The sequence below is a fragment of the Pseudorca crassidens genome, chromosome X (genome assembly GCF_039906515.1).
Source record: "Pseudorca crassidens isolate mPseCra1 chromosome X, mPseCra1.hap1, whole genome shotgun sequence".
Lineage (NCBI taxonomy): Eukaryota > Metazoa > Chordata > Mammalia > Artiodactyla > Delphinidae > Pseudorca > Pseudorca crassidens.
Window position 1 is genome coordinate 122,901,441 of NC_090317.1, and position 16,255 is coordinate 122,917,695.

At 45.5% G+C, this 16,255-nt stretch overlaps 1 protein-coding gene and 1 long non-coding RNA gene across 5 annotated transcripts in view; one reads left to right on the plus strand and one right to left on the minus strand.

Annotated features, from left to right (window-relative positions):
* The window catches only part of GPM6B (glycoprotein M6B), a 152,663-nt gene extending 140,523 nt beyond the window's left edge, over positions 1 to 12,140 (plus strand). For 3 of the 4 annotated variants that reach the window (XM_067723199.1, XM_067723196.1, XM_067723198.1), the window contains 5 exons: positions 1,596 to 1,752; positions 4,201 to 4,372; positions 6,296 to 6,369; positions 7,240 to 7,305; positions 10,105 to 12,140. In XM_067723199.1, the coding sequence (XP_067579300.1) occupies positions 1,596 to 1,752; positions 4,201 to 4,372; positions 6,296 to 6,369; positions 7,240 to 7,305; positions 10,105 to 10,254 (619 nt within the window). In that variant the 3' untranslated portion in view covers positions 10,255 to 12,140. Of the gene's footprint in view, positions 1 to 1,595; positions 1,753 to 4,200; positions 4,373 to 6,295; positions 6,370 to 7,239; positions 7,306 to 8,515; positions 9,687 to 10,104 lie in introns of those variants that run through there. The other variant, XM_067723197.1, reaches the window with a different exon arrangement.
* On the minus strand, positions 1,746 to 15,159 carry LOC137217010 (uncharacterized). The gene is made up of 5 exons (XR_010939973.1): positions 14,112 to 15,159; positions 7,436 to 13,638; positions 5,579 to 5,746; positions 4,942 to 5,086; positions 1,746 to 3,649 (listed from the first exon to the last, which is right to left on the minus strand). It is a non-coding gene; the product is annotated as an uncharacterized lncRNA (long non-coding RNA).
* Positions 15,160 to 16,255: the final 1,096 nt, after the last annotated feature.

Consider the following 16,255-nt stretch of genomic DNA (forward strand, 5'->3'; position numbering starts at 1 on the left):
TCAGGAAGACTGCAGTGTGCTCACCTGGGAGAAAACGGATGCTTTTCATTCACGCTCCCTGGAGGCAGATGGGAAAAGGTCCGGGAGAGAAGGAAAAAGAAAGGGCCAAGAGTGCAGTGGGTGTTCGGGACCTGGGGTGGGATCTCACCAGGGTGCACACATAGGACACTCTGCACACAGTGGCCGAGGGCGACGATGGCAATGGTGCCAATCCTCCCACCAAGAGAGTTACCGTGGTTCCCAAGTAACAGTCGCCCTCCAGTGTTGTCACAGAAAACGGCCAGCCCTGGAATGACGGGAACCCTGGGGAGGACTTAGCCCAACTCTAAGTCTACAGGAACAGGACTTGGACATTCATTCAAGCAGAAGAAAACTCCCCGGTTATCCTCCAGTTCAGAAGAGGGGGCGTTGTTTGTAGGGGTTCAGCCTCAGCCTTCCCTTTCTGGACTCATTCTCAGTGGAGTCACAACAACTCCCATGCATGGATTCTCTAACCGTGCATGCGTGACAGCAATGAATTTTTTCCTTCGTATATTTTCCCCTTGCCCTTCGGTGTTTTCTTTTTCCTTCCTTGACTACCAGGGTTTGACAGTCTTTAGATATCTTGTGACTGGAAGAAACTTTTCTACCAGACTTTTGAAAAAGGCACGAGTGAATTTTTATGGAACAATAACGGGATCCTCTGGGAAGAGTCCTTAGGGAACTTTATTCTTTTATCTGTTCAGGAAATGATTCCAAAGAAATGAGCAGCAGTGGGGGAGGCTATAAGGAGGACTGAGCAGGACAGTGGACTCGCTGAGTGCCAAATGTGTACAAAAAAGACCAAGAGATATTCACCGTGACTGAGCCTGGGAAAGGTGTGTTAGTTTAATTAGCTGGTGATCTCGATGAGTGGCTCTCAAACTTCCAGCAGTCTTTAAAAAAAAATCCCCATGTCCATGTTTCACCCCAGACTAATTAAGTCATGATCTCTGGGGAGAGGACGCAGGTACCTGTTGTCTCTAAAGCTCACCAGGTAGTTCCACTGGGCAGCCAAAGGTTGTCAGCTGCATCGCTGTTGGCTTTCATAGGACAAAATTAGATGTGAATTAACTTTTTGTATCTACTTGATATAGTATCACTTATGACATGAGAATGTCTGTGCAGAAAGCGTTTGCCCACGTTACTCCTTAAAGCAGCCCTCAGTGCTTATTTAGGGGGTTTATCAGAATAACGTTAAGCACTAGGCCTGGTTGGGAGGCATTTTGATATGGTGGAAGGAACACGTCGTCCACTGAACCAGCGTTGAAATCCTGGCTGTGTGTGTTTCCTTGGATGAGTGACTTTAACTCGTCAACGTCTGCATTTATAAGTAATCTCATAAGTATTGAAAGATTCCAACTGGGCCCCTGTGCAAAGGAAACCTCTCCCTTGTCTGGGAAGGTTGCTCACCTTGGAAGAAAGGCTCAGGTTGCGGTGGGCTGGGCAGGGATGCCCACCTGCAACGCCCCATGAGCCCACCGAAGCCATCAGCGGGGCAAGTGATGTCACCCTCATGGCCCCCCTCCAGAGGCCAAAAACGTCTGTTAACCACTTGGACCTTCTTCTTTTCCTAGAATACAACTGATGCAGTATGTCATCTATGGAATTGCATCCTTTTTCTTCTTGTACGGGATCATTCTGTTGGCAGAAGGCTTCTACACCACGAGCGCAGTGAAAGAGCTGCACGGGGAGTTTAAAACAACCGCCTGTGGCCGGTGCATCAGTGGGATGGTGAGTACGAATCTCTGATGACTGATACCCAGCCAGAGCCACACCTCCACGTGTTTCTTTGTATTTGGTAAAAGCTAACAGAGTACGTGCAGAGTCCATGACAGGAGGAGTGTCCGTTCCAACTTAGAGTGAGGAATATGAAAAAACCCTCAACATATTATTGAGGAGAAATTAAAATCTATGGCTGGTAGGATGAAATCAAGCATTTCTCTTATCAACGTCCAGATAACAAGGGTATTGAAGATTTTTCAAAGATAAAGTCCCCACTATGAAAGGAGATAGTTTTCCTATCGTCTCACTGCTCTCCTTCATTTACCTTCGAATATGGATTGTGGCCACGAAGACTCACCCATACTATGATGAATGGTCCCAGTCCCTCTGGCAGTGCTGACCAAGCATGCTTCCTACTAAGCACCTTGCTGGGGACTGTCCTCCAGAAGTTTAGAGCCTAAAGAGGGGGGTTAAGCCGGCTCCAGAGCCGGTCCGCCACCTGTTTTTATCCACCTATGAGCTGGGGAAAAAAACGAAGGAATAGTATCTTAGGACACACGAAATTCTATGCCATTCTAGGTTTGATGTCCATAATAGACTTTTTGGCACCCCGCCACACCCCTTCGTTGACACGGCGTCTGCGGCCGCAGTCATGCTGTAACGGCAGCGCTGAGGAGTGTCTGTGACCGCACGTGGCCTGCGGAGCCTGACCCGTCCCCTCTCGGGCCTTTTGCAGGCCCTGTTTGTTTGCTGACCTCTGGTCTAGAGGAGGACAGAGCCTAAAAGGGGCTCGTTAAGAGGCAGGATTAGAAAGTGCCGTTTCACAGAAGGAAAGTCCGGGGTGGAGGGAGAGGTGGGAAAGGGGCATTCGTGGAGTTTGATTTGGGGCGCGTTGAAGTGCAGCTCGTAATAGCCTGGGCCGAGCAGCTGGCTGGCATTTGAGCAAGTGGTCGGATGTGACGAAAACACTTGGGGAGTTGAGAGAGACGTGCTCCCACAGAGGCAGAACGCCCAGGCTGGCTAAGGAAGGCAGGAAGGAAGGAAGATACGCACCCTCGCTGCGGGGCCGCGGCTCCCAGGGGGGCACCGACTGAGCTCTCTGCTGTCACGAGGTAAGGACGCAGAGCCTGTCTTAAAAGACACGGAGTGCCCAGTGTTCCTAAAAATCCTCCTTAAGGGAGGCACAGAGAGTGTAGGTACTTCTTTGGGCCCAGACGGGAGCCCAGGTAGGAAGGGGCTGAGAGAGTGTGCGCTCGTTCCCGCGAGCAGCAGTAGAGCTGTGGGCCCAGGGCCGGGGGGTGGCCAGGGAGGGCGGCAGCGGCACCCGGCGTGGAGGGGGAGGACCCAGCCTGAGCAGAGCAGCCCGGAGCAGAGGCGCTGCGGCCTGGCTGGCAGGGGAGGCTGGAGCCCAGAGGAGGGAAGGGATGCTGCTGCGGAGAGCAGACCGCGGCCAGATCAGGAAAGGCGTGGGCTGCCGGGCTGGGAATGACATCGAAAGACAGGTAGGCTGTGACGGGACCATGCACAGAGGCAGCAACTGGAGGAAGGTGAGCAAGAGGGCATCGATCGTGAGACTCCGGGCTCGTGGGGAGTGAGAGCACAGAAGGGGGCACAGAGGCGAAGCGGGCTCTGGGTCTGCTGTACGGGAGTTGAGCGTGCGAGGAGGGGGCGAGCTGAGGACGCTGCCCGGCGTTGGGGTGCCCGGGTGGGTGCGCGTTCTGAAAATATCAGACGCACAGCGTTTTTGAAACAGCCTTTTCAAAGCTCTCTGAAAAGCAGTAGTCCAAGCAGGTCAGGAAGAAAGGAAAGCCGTACGATCCTGTGCCTGGTGAAATCGCCCGTGGCAGCATGTGGGCCAGCACGATGAAGCCTCTTCCCGCGGCCATCGCTGCTGTGGATCTTAAAGCTGAAAAACACAACAGAACAAAACTAGAGGGAAATGAGCATTTTATTAGGTCCACTGTGCACGAAGCTTGTGATCACGGCTATTGTAAACGTAGTGAAGGTGCAAGCATCTAGTGCTTTTTAGTAATTTCACAAGATCATGAAACTAGCCAAGTTCCTTTGGGGAAAGGGCTTCCTGTAGCAATGGCTGTTCTACGGCCCATCCATTATGTAAAAGAAAGGGAATTTAGGAAACTGGTACGGAGTTATAATTCAGTGGCCTGTGAAAGCCTCCAGCCAGTGGTGTTTAGGAGGAGTGCCTGGAGGAGGCCCTGTCACCAACTAGCTCTGTGACCTTGCACAAGGGAGATCCTCTCGTGGCCACTCACGTCCTTGCTAAAAGAGGGACCCGCAAAGTTCCAAGACTTCCCTTGTCACTGCCGTGGTCCAGGCGGTGCTCTGACCGCGTCCTACAGGTTCGGTATCGGCCAGGAAATGCGTCATCACTCCTCCCGGGGGATGTGCTTTGCCCTGGTCGGTGACGATTCTTTCTCCTCCTCCTTTTCGGCCTAGTTCGTCTTCCTCACCTATGTGCTGGGAGTGGCCTGGCTGGGTGTGTTTGGCTTCTCTGCAGTGCCCGTGTTTATGTTCTACAACATATGGTCAACCTGTGAAGTCATCAAGTCCCCCCAGACCAACGGGACAGCCGGGGTGGAGCAGATCTGTGTGGACATCCGGCAATACGGTACTTCCTTTTCGTCTCCTCGATTCGTTGGTATCCTCTTGTGCATGTGTCTGGGCCTTAGTTATTTACATGGGCGTCTAAGCATCCAGATGGGTTTCATCCCTTCTATTGGAAGAGGTTATTATACTCTTTCCCTCAATGTGCTCCACTCTTTCCCTCAATGTGCTCCATTTTCTGGATGGAAACATCAGTTAGGCTCTAAAGGGTCATTCAAAATTGTTATATTTGCTAGTTCAGGGTACAGTAAAAGAAACTTTTTATAATGCAGTTCAATCAAAAAAGACGTGTGGATATCCACTCTAAAAAGAGTATATATTTTTCCTTCAACTTCTTTTCGGTTTTGTACCATCCAATTTTCCATCCAGAACATTGCATGCATTGTATAATCCAGTTACTCTGCACCTTCACCTCTTTAAATCAGGTCTTTTTTAAATGACCATATTGCTTTAACATTGAAAAGCAAAACATAAAATCCAGGTGTATTTTGAAGTCATCAGAAGGTACTCTATCAAAGCCAGCTGTTGGAAAAAACCTGTTCACACATATTTTCTAATGAGTGGGATCCTTACCCTCGGCAGCTAAGCAGGCCACAGAAGGGGCCAGGGCGCCTCCTGTCCATCACTGTAGACCCGACTTCCCTGCTGAGGGAGAGAAGGCAGTTTCAGTAGTGCTTCTGGCCAGGATGGTAGGAAATCCTGTTCTTGGCAGAAACAACTAGGAGGAAAAGAAGAGCTTTTCATTAGAACTGAAGAGGAAATCATTGTTCTTTCAGAGCTTTTCTGCTTCTTATTTTTCCTATCTGGCTTCTCCTCAGCATCTTACCTTGAACCATAATACGAAACTCACCTAAAATTGCCCATCGGACTAATCTCTTCTCATAGAGCCAAAGGCTCACCCACACTGTTCTTTAGTCTCTGTTTTCAGTCCATCCTAAAGTTGATTGCTAAAGTATTTGTAAGTGAATATCTAGATGCATATATCATTTCCGTCTTCTTAAATATTCACTACAAATGTTTGGTCATCATTTTTTAAAAATGTTCTAGATTTGAAACCAGTGGTTTCGTTTCCCATTCCTCTGAAGCAGAAAGACTTACTGTTGCTCCATAGCAAAGACGGAAGGAATAAGTAGTGTTTTGTTAAAATCCTCCCTCCTTATTATCGCCTGGGCGAAGGAGAACTTGACCCGTGTCATATTTAAGCACACACCTAGGCATTAACGGCAGAAAGGGCAGCAGCAGCCGCCGAGTGGACGAGGTGCCTGCAGAGGTGAGCTGGGTCCAGTGAGAGACACCACGGGCTGCGCTCTCTGTGCGGAAGGACAGTGGTTTTCCAAGTTTCCAATTGGAGCTTCAATCCAGAAGCATTTCCGAGATACTTGTAAAACACAACAAAAATGAATAGAAAAGCAAAGACACACATACAAAATGGAAACCCAAACTCTAGAACATAATTACTCTGTCGAATGGCCGTGAACCTTTCTGAGCACAGCCTCCCAGTTTCAGAACGGATCTTGGGGTGGACCACTGACATCAAGCTTGAGGGGTGAGGCCGCAGACCATGAAATTCAGGGGGAGATGTGTTGGTTTGGCTTCAGGAGGAGGAAATGCCTGTGAGGGGGGTTGTCCTGCGGCTGTTGAACTAGAGTTCAGGACTGTCAGCTCAACTAATCAAAGCAGAATTCGTAGGGAAAAAAATTGTCTGATTCTCCTATGGACTAGTTAGTTGACTTTGCTCTTGCCCTGTTGTCCAAATAGGACTTTTTATTCCCAAAAGCTTGTTCTACAGGGAGCAGGTACATCAGTTGTTGAAGAACTCAGCCGGTCATTGTGTTGTAACTGCCACTGAAAGTGGTGGGGCCCGCTGAGAGCAGGGGCGCTGGACTTTGCACTAATCACTAAGCTTCTCTGGGGATTCGCTTCTCAGGTATCATTCCTTGGAATGCTTTCCCAGGAAGAATATGTGGCTCGGCCCTGGAGAACATCTGCAACACCAATGAGGTAAACCCCGCCCCCTCAGCGGGCTCCTAGGTGACCACTGGGCAAGAGAGGCTGAGCGAAGGGGTTCTCCTAGGGACAAAGAGCGAGAGAGGGCTCTCTGCCTCCCGTTTTGACGTAGAAAATGGCCCTGGTCCATGGCCCAGCCCACTGACGGGGGAGCCTGCGCCATCAGAGAGCTTTCTCTTTTGGCAATAATTCGAGAGTGAGCCCAGTCCTGCAAATCTGAATACATATGTAGATTCTCCTCTTTCACCTTCAGATAGTGTTTCAAAGTAGGACTCTTGTCACAGAACCAAGGTAAATTTTCAGAGAAGACTGCCCTGAATTTGTTGTATACAAGCACATTTTTATACATTGGCACTTCGTCTCACGTTTCCAGACGGAGTTGCTCCTGTTTCTTGTTCATCCTTAATTGGCAATAAATCCTGACACACTATGGTTTAAAATCTCTCTGCCCTAGAATAGTCTTTAGGCAGTGGTTTATAACTGTTTATAAAAGCAGATTCTCAAATGCATTCGTGGAAGCTTGCATACTCAAGAGAATCCTGACATGCTTTTGGAAGCCGCGAGCGACTGAGACCGGCAGGGCCCGCCGACCTGGCTGCTCTGCGTGTATGTCCAGGATCAGACTGCAGGCACGCCGGCGCAGTATCATAGCCTGACGCCGGGGCCCAGCCCCCAGCTTCTCCGCTGTAACGGGTCTGGGGTCCAGCCTGGGCCGCAGGAAGTTTGGAAAGCCCCGCAGGTGATTCCAGCATGTGCCCAGCCTTCACAAAACAGCCCTAGAGGAGAAAGAGGGAGCTGCGCCCGGATCGGGGGAGGCCATTTCCTTCCACATAAAATGCTAACATTGGTGCCCTGTTTTCCTAGTTCTACATGTCCTATCACCTGTTCATCGTGGCCTGTGCGGGAGCTGGTGCCACCGTCATTGCCTTGGTGAGTACTGGCCCCAGGACGGGCCTAGTGCAGTCCCCTGCTTCCCTGCACGCACTCTAATAACAGATTTCCCTTCCAGCCAACAAGCCTGGGACTCGACCTTGGTTCAGTTTCCCCTGTGTAGACTTACCCCATGTCTAGACTGCAGGAAGTACGAGGTGGTGGTCTAGGCATCCATGGTGGGTGATGCAATTTGGATTCTGTGGCAAGAATCAGTTTGCTTCTGTTTAAAGAAAGACATCTTACTGAGTATATATTGCCGACTCCTGAACAGCACTGTAACTCAAACCTGAACGAAGTTTAACACACGTGTTTTCTCCGTAAGGCCCCTCGCCGCCTTCCTGTGCTTAGGGACCCTAGCCAGCCCTGCAGCATGCCGGTGAGGGAATGTGTAAAGAGTGAAATCACAGAAATGCAAACTCCGTGGCACTAAATAGATGATGAAAAGGACGCTGGTTGTTTACAGCCCGAGAGTTGCCACAAGAAGGCAGAGTGGCGCCTTGCTTGCCTCAGCTTTTCCCCCACTCTGCATGTCCGAATGGCCGTGGCAGTGCCCTGAGTCCTGACCTGGGAGTTAGAGAGAAATTTTAGCACCAAGGCAAATTCACACATAGGGTGCAACCACACAGGTGTATGTATGTTTGTGTGTTTGTGTGTGTGTATAACATTTGGGAGGGCTGGGTTTGTGGTGTCGAGAAATCTAAGACTCGTAGAGAAGAGGGGAAATCTCATGTGCTCGGAAATGAGGCCTTCCCAGTTTTTCCAACCTTGACGTCATCCCTTCCCCTTCCAGCCAGGGAAAGAACCACCGGCTACATCACTGGGGTGACCTGTTCTCTTCACTGAGCAACAGGCAGGCAGAGGACTAACAGCTGCTGAGTGGGCAGCGTGGGAAAGAACGAGGGCAAACAGGGCTCTTACCCTCATCTTTCTCATGCTGCTCACCCAGCTCTGTTATTTTTAAAATACATCCAGTCTTTTTCATAAACGTACTGACGGGAGAGCAGAGGACTTACTTACACGTGAAATGCCAAATAGGAACGTGTGTGTGTGCCAGCTATGAAAAATCTCCTCTTACGATTGTAACTGGGAAAAAAGCAGCACGCCGTAGGCTCTGAGCTGGCACTCATCCCCACCCGAGCTTAGAAGCGTCAGGGCGCCGGCCTTTATTGCCTGTATCTTACTGTCCTGTTCTGTTCTCTTCCACCAGCTGATCTACATGATGGCTACTACATATAACTATGCGGTTTTGAAGTTTAAGAGTCGGGAAGATTGCTGCACTAAGTTCTAAATTGCATAAGGCCAATAAGGAGCTTTAGAGAGCTATACGCAGTAGCATGAAGTATCACTGACCCCCAGACTAAAGCAGAGCCTAGGTTTCTGCAGTTTTGTTCTAGTAATTTGTAAATCGCTTTAGTCAACTCATTGTGCATGGTAGATTAATGAAATGACTTACCGTCCATGAACTACAAAATAATGAGATCTGGCTATTTCCACCTTTTGGAAAGGATTCAGTTATGTACTGACATTGGTGAGCAGCCACTGAAAAACTGAACCGAAACTACTTTGAGCAGTAGTATCTCTAAGTATTAAAACTTTGGAATACCTGCATTTTCCTTTATTTTTGCTTGTCTGATAACCAATTTCAGTGATGAAAACAAGTGCTGAAGATGCAGTGGAGGAGAACCGTTTTCATGGGGATTTGGTCTTGTCAGACTCTGTCTGGAAAATATTTTACAGTCTAAATTTGATTACAACATTATTCTAAATTTGAGTACAACATTTTCTTTATGATTACAGGGCTCACTACCCAATAAATGCCCCTCAAGTAAGCTGTTTTTCTTCAAGTTTTCGTCGGCTTATTTGTTATCTCTAAAAAGACGATTTATATGTAGTTTTATTTTTACACAACACCATCATTCCTTTCAGAGCCCCCAGAATTGATAACCTCAAAGTGTTGGCTTTGGGTGAGTAGTAACTGATGCCTCATAGCCACGTCTCAAACTGCACGTAAGAGCTTATAATGGGGAGAGTAATTTTGCTTGGATCGGAAAGTCTCAAATATGGCGAGAAGGAACTTGTATATAATATAAGGAACTTGAGATGTAGGTGTTGCAGGAAAGATGAGGAAAATAAGCGGGAAAGAAGTGTTTGCCACATCAACTGTAAAGAATGATAATAAAGATTTTGACGTTTTGTGAAATGAAATCATGGCAGTTATAAAGTGAAAACTGTAGTTGCACTACCAAAAATGTGTTAACACAGAGACTGCATGCTGGGCTTCTAGTTCTTAATTCTGGTATTGACATTCACTTCATTTTTACATGTTAAAGATGTAGTTTTATATTATTTACTCAAAATAAACATTGTTCACACTTTCAGGCCTTTGGGGGAATTATTTCTATCCACGGATAGATAGGAAAGCTAGATCTTTGCACAACACTGATTCTAAATAACCCCACAGCGTGTTTCTGAATTTCTACCTTAAAGTTACCCTCAAAATGGTAAAAAGCGCCCTGTCGTATTTCACTTTTGCCTTTTCTTAACAGTAACTTCTTTGGCCATTTTTTCCAAGTTCATTATGTGTGTGTGTGTACTAACTTTTCCTCAGCCTCTTACTATGAAGCGTCTTAGCAGAGCATGCGCTCAGTCTCCGATGCCTCTGATTGATAGCAGAAGGAGTATTAATACGGAATAACCACCTCTCCCTTTTTCCAGTACAGAGCGTCTAATCTACCTCGCAGCTCGCTTTGCCTTCTCACATGCTCACTAGCCATCATGCTCACCCTTCTTTTCCAGATCCACTTCCTCATGATACTGTCTTCTAACTGGGCTTACTTAAAGGATGCAAGCAAAATGCAGGCTTACCAGGATATCAAAGCAAAGGAAGAACAGGAACTGCAAGATATCCAGTCTCGGTCAAAAGAACAACTCAATTCTTACACATAAATGTTTGCCAGAGGGTCTCAGCCGACGAATTTACAGCTGACAAATCATCAGACAGCTGCTCTGCAGTACAGATGTGCACCCCACCAAACAAACTCACGTAGAAGTCCAAACAAACACTTCACTGTCTGTCTCAAGCTGCTGGGATGTATTTCTAGGAAAACCTTCCAGTAGGTAAATCTTTTTCTTTAGAACAGATATTGGAGGTTTCATGGGAGCCATTTTAAAAGGCAACACTTTGACAAAATGAGCGTTCATCATCCGTTTGAAAATCTGTGGCCTGTTCACGATCCTACCAAGACAGGCTGTGCGAATACATCATACCCCTATCTTGATAGGGACCGTGCCATACCAGCGTCAGGGGGTGTGACCATCCGTTCTCAAATAGATAAATGTATCTAAAATAGGAGATAAAGTGGAATTGATGTGAAGTTCCATTTCTGACAGACAGCTGACATTTATGAAGCTGGGGCTCAAAGATAAAGTGATCCTTACAATTGACCTTTTTTAAAAAAATAGCTGACCTCCGCACCCGCAGGACGTATTAATTTCCTGATCCAATCAGAAATCCTTTTTTCCCCAAGAATGTTAAGATGAGCCCACTATAATAATTCTGCTACACCGAGCGTGGAGGAAGCCGGATTTCAACTGACAAACTTTCCAGAATCAACTTCCCAGAATCAATTTTATAATAGATTTCATTTTAATAAAGTGACCCAGTTGTCATCATTCTTGAGAAATGTCAGCTCTGCCTTAATGAGTATTTGCTTTAAATTTCTAAGAACAACAGGCAACCCCAAATCCTTCATAGAATTTTGTTCCACAAGTGTTTTTCTTCATGGAGAAGTGTTACCTTATTAAAATGACCACCACTCAAAACCGTTTTTACGTGGTCTGAATAGTGAGTTTACAGTTTCATACCAACTATATAGCTAAAACCGAATGACCAACAGACCGCACACCACCTACTTTTATACACTTGAATACTGAAGTAATTTCAATTAGGGTTGGTATTTATTTCACTTTTTCTTATCTAAATCTTAGTTTCCTGGAATAATAAAGTTCAGTGTTCAGCAAAAAAAAACCCCAAAAAACCCCCCACAAAAACAACAACAAAAAAACCCAACTGCTTGAGTTTTAAGCCATCTTCGAAAGAAACTTGCCTTCTAAATCAATCATCATTGTGTTTCAGAACATTAAGTGACTATAGGTATCGAGTATTAGTGATGGTAAACTTTGTGTTGTTCTTTAGGAAATGATACATATAACTGTTGGGTGCATTAGTGCTTTTCAAAGGGGGCTGCATAATATAGGGTTAACTTTGTATATTCATGTTAAGAATTAACTTGTGGTTTGGCTGTTTCCTGGATTTTAAAACGTATCCATGTGCAGAAATGTGTTAAAATGAGAGGAAGCATACCTTTATCAGATGCTATTAAAATTGAACATCAAATATAATAGTTCATTTGGATTCTTTTTGTTGGTGTTGTTAATGCCTAAAAAAATGCCTATTGGGATCTTGACTTTTTTTTTTTTTTTTAATTGGGAGACATTCTCTTCTGTGTAGAACAGTTGTTCCAGAATAGCTTGGTGTTTTGTTTTCCTGTTGCATGACAGACCTAAATATTTTTTCCAGCAGTGGAGGTGCTGTTTTGAGTCCAGTGTTCTAGAAGAGGCAGTGTCTAAAGCCTAATTTTACTTTTCTAATTCTGGTAGCCATTACCAGGAATTTTTGAAAGTTTTGTTTAAGTAGTCTAATATTTTTTATGTAAAGAGCATTAAATTTTGCTATGTATAAATTTTTGTAACCTAACAGTGAATCAATATTTTCTATCAGTGCCAAGGGCTTCCTGTAGTTCAAGTGTTACAATAAATATTTGTAGATAATAGTCAGTACTTGTGTATGCTTATTTTAAAGATCTATTTAGGTGGCAATAGCTGTGGATGTATTAAGAGAAATGAAATAAAAATTATAGCTTCACTCACTTGCCTTTTTACCATACATAAATAGTGTCCTTCTCTGTCCTCGGTATGGTGTCATTTTTAAACAGTGTGCGTAGTCAAGACTCCACATTTGTATGGAGATCAAGTTTCTAACTGCTGCATGTTTCATTTCTGACGGAAACCTCTTTTAAAGCAAGAGCAATTTGAGAAACCACCGTAACCCACGGGGCTGTATTTTACATCAAGTGCCACTCACGCTTTAGTATATAATTTTTCTGACTAGCTTCATACTTGGTTATGGGATTAACACAAAGCTTTAAGTTTGGGGAAAGTGGAAACAATGAGGAACCTTCATAAAGGTCCATGTCCCATTGGCTGTTTGTTTTACAAACCCAAGATCTAGACGTCTACTCCACAGCAGGGTCCTCCTGTGTACAGCACAGGGAACTATACTCACTGTTTTGTAATAAACTGTAAGGGCAAAGAGTCTGAGGAAGAGTAGATATACATAGATATGTACAACTAAATCAATTTGCTGTATACCTGAAACACAGCACTGTAGATCAACTGTGCTTCAATTAAAAAACTACTGAGAGAACAACTATTTACAGCAAACAGCCATTCGCTAAAGCAACAGAGCTAAATTTGTTACTTAGTATTTCATTTTATCATCTCTTATCTGTCAGCATGATTATACATTTGGACTTTGTACAGCTGACCTTTCTTAGTAACGACCGACCGGCTTTTGTCACTATTGACACACTGACGTTTCTAACTGAGGTGCTGCCTCCGGTCATCGCCCTTGATTCACGCTCAGCAGGAGAGCCAGCAGGAGCCCAAGCAGTACGCTGTTGGTCACACTGCCTAATACCTTCTGTTTATGGAGCATTGTGTGCGGTTATGAAGTTACAGAAGACCACATGCACTATCTTAATTACTGACAGCAATCCTGCCACAAAATATAGCAACTCCGGGAGGGTGAAGTAGAGACTTTTCCATTGCTCTAGTTAGACCTTGTGCAACTTGATGTTTAAGAAATGAAAATCAAGTCAGAATTATACAGGAGGGACCTACTCATGTAAACACCAACAAGCAAAATACTTTAAGTCCATTAAAGAGTGATGACCGAAGTTTCCACACTAGAAGTTTTGAAAAAAATCCTTTTAGGGCTTTCTAATACTATTATAGTCCTAATCCAAGCTAACCTCAGACACTCTGGGTTCAGTTCCAGACCACTGCAATACGGCGACTATCACAGAGTAACATGAAATTTTTGGTTTCCCAGTGCATATAAAAGTTATGTTTACACTATACTGTGTAGTCTAGTAGCATGTGCAGTAACATTAGGTCTAAAAAAACAATATACATACCTTAATTAAAAGAGACTTCATTGCCAAAAATGCTATCCATCATCTGAGACTTCAGCAAGTGGTAATCTTTTTGCTAGTGGACGGTTTGAAATATTGTTAGACTTAACAAAATGTGACACAAAGACAATGTGAGCAGATGCCCACTGGAAAATAAGCACCGATAGACTTGCTCGACACAGGGTTGCCACAGACCATCAGTTTGTAAAAATCATAGTATCTGTGACACGCGATAAAGCAAAGCGCAATAAAACGAGGCCTGCCCGTACTAGGATTTAAAAGAGGCGATCCGCTTTGTTATTACTTACCTTTTCCTAAATGGTGGCAGCTTTTGCCAGCTAGTGCAGGGCTAATTTGTTATTGGGAGTTTGTGAAAAATTACAGATTTAAGGTAACTTTTCAAAATGCGTATTAGGATGAGTAAAACTACAGAAAGTTTTAAGGAAAGAAAAATACAAATAGAGGTCAGTCAGGTTTGGCAAAGAACATTCTTTTTCTAAACTGCCCCTCAACCTTCCCGTTTTGATATTTAAACTTTATTGTACCTACCTGGGAAAGACTTAAACAGACTCCGTTCAGGGGGTCTTGCGGAGGCAGCAGCAGGCAGCCTGCAGGGGAGTGGCTCACATTTCAAAAGCTGTATTCACAGGCTTCCCGAGATGATACAGCCGTCTGAAATGCTACATAGAGATGACTTACTTTTCTTTAAACAGACTCTAACCTCATATGGAGTGTTAAGATGACTACTTAGGCTTATATGTGCAATCTAAAAAAAGGTACCAATGAACTTATTTACAAAACAGAAGTACACTCACAGACATTGGTAACTGTAAGTTTGTTTTCTAAGGGGAAAGGCTGGGGGGAGGGATAAATTAGGAGCTTGGGATTAACATATACACACTACTGTACAGAAAATAGGTAACTAATAAGGACCTACTGTACAGCACAGGGAACTCTACTCAATACTCTGTAATGGCCTATATGGGAAAAGAATCTAAAAGAAAAAGAAAAAGAAAAACCAGTGGATATATGTATATGTATAACTGATTCACTTCGCTGTATATCTGAAACAGCATTGTAAATCAACTATACTCCAATAAAAATTAAAAAACCAAACTACTACTTAGAATTTAAGTTGACTGACAGAAAAACAAAATGAAGCTACCAAACCCCAAGCTAGAAAACTGAAAGAATACATTATTTAGACGAGGCCTATGAAAATATAAGCTGGGGGGAAAAGTGAGTAATACTAGAAAGTGTTAAAAACTTATCTGAGAAGGGCTTCCCTGGTGGTGCAGTGGTTAAGAATCCGCCTGCCGATGCAGGGGACACACGTTCGAGCCCTGGTCTGGGAAGATCCCACATGGCGCGGAGCAACTAAGCCCGTGAGCCACAACTACTGAGCCTGCGTTCTAGAGCCCGTGAGCCACAACTACTGAAGCCCGTGCTCCTAGAGCCCATGCTCTGCAACAAGAGAAGCCACCACAATGAGAAGCCCGCGCACCACAATGAAGAGTAGCCCCCGCTGGCCGCAACTAGAGAAAGCCTGCTGGCAGTAACAAAGACCCAGTGCAGCCAAAAATAAATACATTTAAAAAAGGGCTCCCCTGGTGGCGCAGTGGTTGAGAGTCCGCCTGCCAATGCAGTGAACACGGGTTCATGCCCCTGGTCCGGGAAGATCGCACGTGCCGCGGAGCGGCTGGGCCCGTGGGCCATGGCCGCTGAGCCTGCGCATCCGGAGCCTGTGCTCTGCAACGGGAGAGGCCACAACAGTGAGAGGCCCGCATACCGCAAAAATAAAAAAATAATAATAATAATAATAATGATTAAAAAAAGTTATCTGAGGGTTTAGGTCTAAGACAATGACCTAGGAGGCTGCTGAACTCCCCCTCCTCCCATGGACACACCGAATATACCACCGCACACAGAGCAAGTTTTTCTGAAAGAAAGAAAAAAAACTAGCTGAGCTACTCTTACACATCTAGCAAACAAGAAAATACCCACATCGAAACGGACAGGAAAGGCTCAGACATACTCTCACCATAAACCCTAACTCTGGCACACGACCATACACTCAGGTGGGCACTCCCAACTCCAAAGTTCTCCCTGAAGAGCAAAGGGTTTGGACCCCATATCTAGCACCCCAGCAGCCCAACTTTTAAGACTTCCACCTAAGAAATGCACCCCCCCCCGCGCGCCAAACACCTAGTTTTGGGACTTACGTCCAAGAAACCCACAAGACTATAACTGAGAGTTCTTAGTCAGCTCTAGAGGACTCACCAACTCCTACTCTTTCCCTAAAAGGGGTCTATTTGCAGGTATTAAAAGCTGTTGCCTGACAGCCAGGCTTCTAATTTAGCACACATCTAGGGGCTGACAGCCATGCTCCCCAGAGACCAAGAAATCCACTGGATACCTCCTCCACCTACTGCCTCTAGCCTGCTCCAAATCACCAGTATCTCCCAGGAAGGAGCTGATACACACATCTGTGCTCCAGCTTCAGCAGCTGCCGCCCGAGGGACAGATACCCAGTTTGTCTGGCTCTGATGCCCAATAGGGCTTGCATTCACAAGTCCTACAGGACTGTAGCAAACAAAGCAACAGTTCTTAACAGGCACAGGAGCACCCCCTACAGCTATACACCCAGGCCAAGTGCAGAGGGAGCAGGCAAAAACCCCTATATCTCCCAGTTT